At 43.7% G+C, this 2789-nt stretch overlaps 1 protein-coding gene across 1 annotated transcript; it reads left to right on the top strand.

The window, feature by feature from the left end:
- Positions 1–251: 251 nt before the first annotated feature.
- On the top strand, positions 252–1700 carry LOC140230570 (uncharacterized). Its single transcript, XM_072310712.1, has one exon. The coding sequence runs from the start codon at positions 252–254 to the stop codon at positions 1698–1700; it is 1449 nt and encodes a 482-aa protein (XP_072166813.1).
- The last annotated feature ends 1089 nt before the right edge of the window (positions 1701–2789 follow it).

Below are 2789 nucleotides of genomic sequence, written 5' to 3'. Positions count from 1 at the left end.
ATTCAATTTGGAATAGAGCTAAAAGCGAGTTCTTTCAATTCTTCATCATCATCATAATTATCAGTTCTCCTTCCACGTAATAGACGCTTGGAATGATTTCTTGGACGTGACCGTATCCCACTATATGTGATAACACGAAAACTTAGTGCTTATAGACAAAATGAAATATCAATTTTCGATTCAAATATCACGTTATAGTTGATAGTTGACCAATTTGACTGTATCGAGAATCATTCTCTATATAACTCACCATGGAGAGGAAAAAGCCGGCGTCAACCTCCCGAACTCAGTCGCTAGGCAACAGCATCACGATGAAGAACCAACAGAAGCGATCTCTCCATGTCGTGTGGAAGAGCCTCGACCAGGAGAGGGAGCATTTCCTCAAACTCATGGCTCTCAACGAGAAGTTCCTCCGATCTCGCCAGGAGAAGCGTGAGGAGCGCATGTCGCACTTGAAGTCGCACCTGACGATGCCCCAGATCGTCGAGATCGAGAAGAACGAGAGGAGGAGTCGGACGAGGCAGCAAACGCAGAACTGCGATGTCCAGGTCATCTACAGAGAGTCCGCCAGTGAAGATGATGATGATGATGACGAGGACGATGACGGTGATGAGGACAGTAGTCGTCCTAGCTCCCTCTCTATCGAGTCCTCGATAAACGGGGCGGAGAGGTCGACATCGTTCTATGGTCATAACCGCTCTCGCAATTCTGCCGGAACTGAAACCGAGAAACATCGATCCAGTCCCCCGATGAAACAGGCTAACATGGGAGCAGAGCCGGAGAGAAACTCTCGAAGCGCACCAAAGTCAAGAATAAATTGGAGTGATAGGACACCTGGTCTGAGTCTCAGCAAAACGTATCCATTAGCGAAAGATGAAATGAAACAAAATGGTGATATGTTAGTATCTAGGATTTCGAGTGGTAACACTGGATCAGAACGGAAAAGGACGTTGTCCAGAACGTCGAAATCCGTTTCTGGTGGTGATCATCGTCATCGGTCGTCTTCTTCATTGTCGATGCGCTCGTCATTTTCTTGCCATGAGGAACGTAAGCAAGAAGCAATGCGTAGTCGATCGCATAGTGTGGATATCCAGTCTTTCTCACCGAACTCGACCACCAACACCACGTCATCGAAAGGCAGCAATGATAACGTCTTTCACGACGCCATTGACGCGCTGAAGCGAGAGAAGACTCGAGTCGATCTGCGCAGGATGATGGTTGTCGAAAACGACATGCATTTCTTGCATCTCCAACGCCGCAAAGAATCGCTGCTCCATGACATTGGCGAGATGGTGAAGCGCGATCGCGAACTCGCCCAGAAACAACTCCTCTTTCCCTCAGTGACGGAGCCCATGAATGTGCCTTTGAACACCATGTCGCAGGATGAGCTAATCGAGACGGTCTCCAAAGGTACGGCCGACTTACCCGAACTCCGCAAGGAGATTCGACGTCGGAAAATGGAGCGCATGGGTGAACGAATGAGGAAGGCGATACCAAAAGATGAGCTGCAGAGGCTGGAAGGTGAGACGGATGACGAGTACTCCACACGCCTGGAAAAATGGCGGCGAGACATCAAGAAAGTCCGGTACTTGAGACGCGTGTCAAGCAAGAACGACTTCACTGACGTAGTCACGCTGGCAATGGAACAGCAGAAAAACAACCGAATCTGGTCGCAAAGCCTAAGGGACAATTTATTCTAATACTAATGTTTCCTACAAGAGTTTATATTAAACACTGTACTGATACAAACGAGGTCATAATTTCCTGTCAAATAAAGTAAAGTGTCACGGAATGTTGCATATTCTATCTCATCAAGCTAGTTTCTATTGTAAGAGCAATTTGCCGCCCAGTGCAATTGCTATACAGACAGCAGTTCTTTAATATGAATACTTTTTATAATACTTTTAATGGTCCTTTATTTTCATTCTTATTCTCCAAAAATACTCTCCAAAAAAGACAAGCAGCCAGTACGCAATCATAGATACAATGAGTATACTATACACATGATTAACATCATAACATCAAAGATGACACTATTATTAAGACTATCTTTAGTGGAAGAGAAGTTAGCCAAGTATGTTATGATATCGTAAGATTATTGACTACATAATGCTATTCATGGCATCATGCCAGTAAATGCCGGGGGTTTATATTTATATTTATACACATCTTTGATCAAAATTTAGTTTCCTTTGTTGGAAACGTTTGCCTCCAAAAACATCATCCTCGGCCAACTAAACTATAAACGCCATGAAATTTATACAGTGTACAATGCAATTCACTCGAATCATCTAAACTTGCTATTTAATCTTTCCGAGGTCCAGCCAATACGCTCTGATAGTAACTCTTTGGCAACATGGAATTGTAGATTTAGTTCTTTTGAAATGAAGCTTACATAAATATTTATGTGAGGTTGAAAACCCCTTCACGCATCCATGGTCAGGGACATGCAAAACTTATGTCGTTGTTGTTGTTGCTGCTGTTGCTGTTGTTGCTGTTGCTGTTGCTGTTGCTGTTGCTGTTGCTGTTGTTGCTGTTGCTGTTGCTGTTGCTGTTGCTGTGGCTTTGGCTGTGGCTGTTGCTGTTTATCTGAAATATCATTATTCTTTCAAGCGAATCCCATTAATTTACCCACATTCATTCGGTCAATAGGCATTGATAATTGAATGTCACTTTGTCAAGTTTACTTGATACTGCGAATGGACACAGTGATGATAGAAGTGACGGCATACACTCATGTCTCCAAACTCTGTTATCATTTTTGCAACTGCTGCTGTGTTTCATTGTCA

The sequence above is a fragment of the Diadema setosum genome, chromosome 7 (assembly GCF_964275005.1).
Source record: "Diadema setosum chromosome 7, eeDiaSeto1, whole genome shotgun sequence".
In the NCBI taxonomy this organism is placed as follows: Eukaryota; Metazoa; Echinodermata; class Echinoidea; order Diadematoida; family Diadematidae; genus Diadema; species Diadema setosum.
This window is presented reverse-complemented; position numbering and strand designations above follow the sequence as displayed.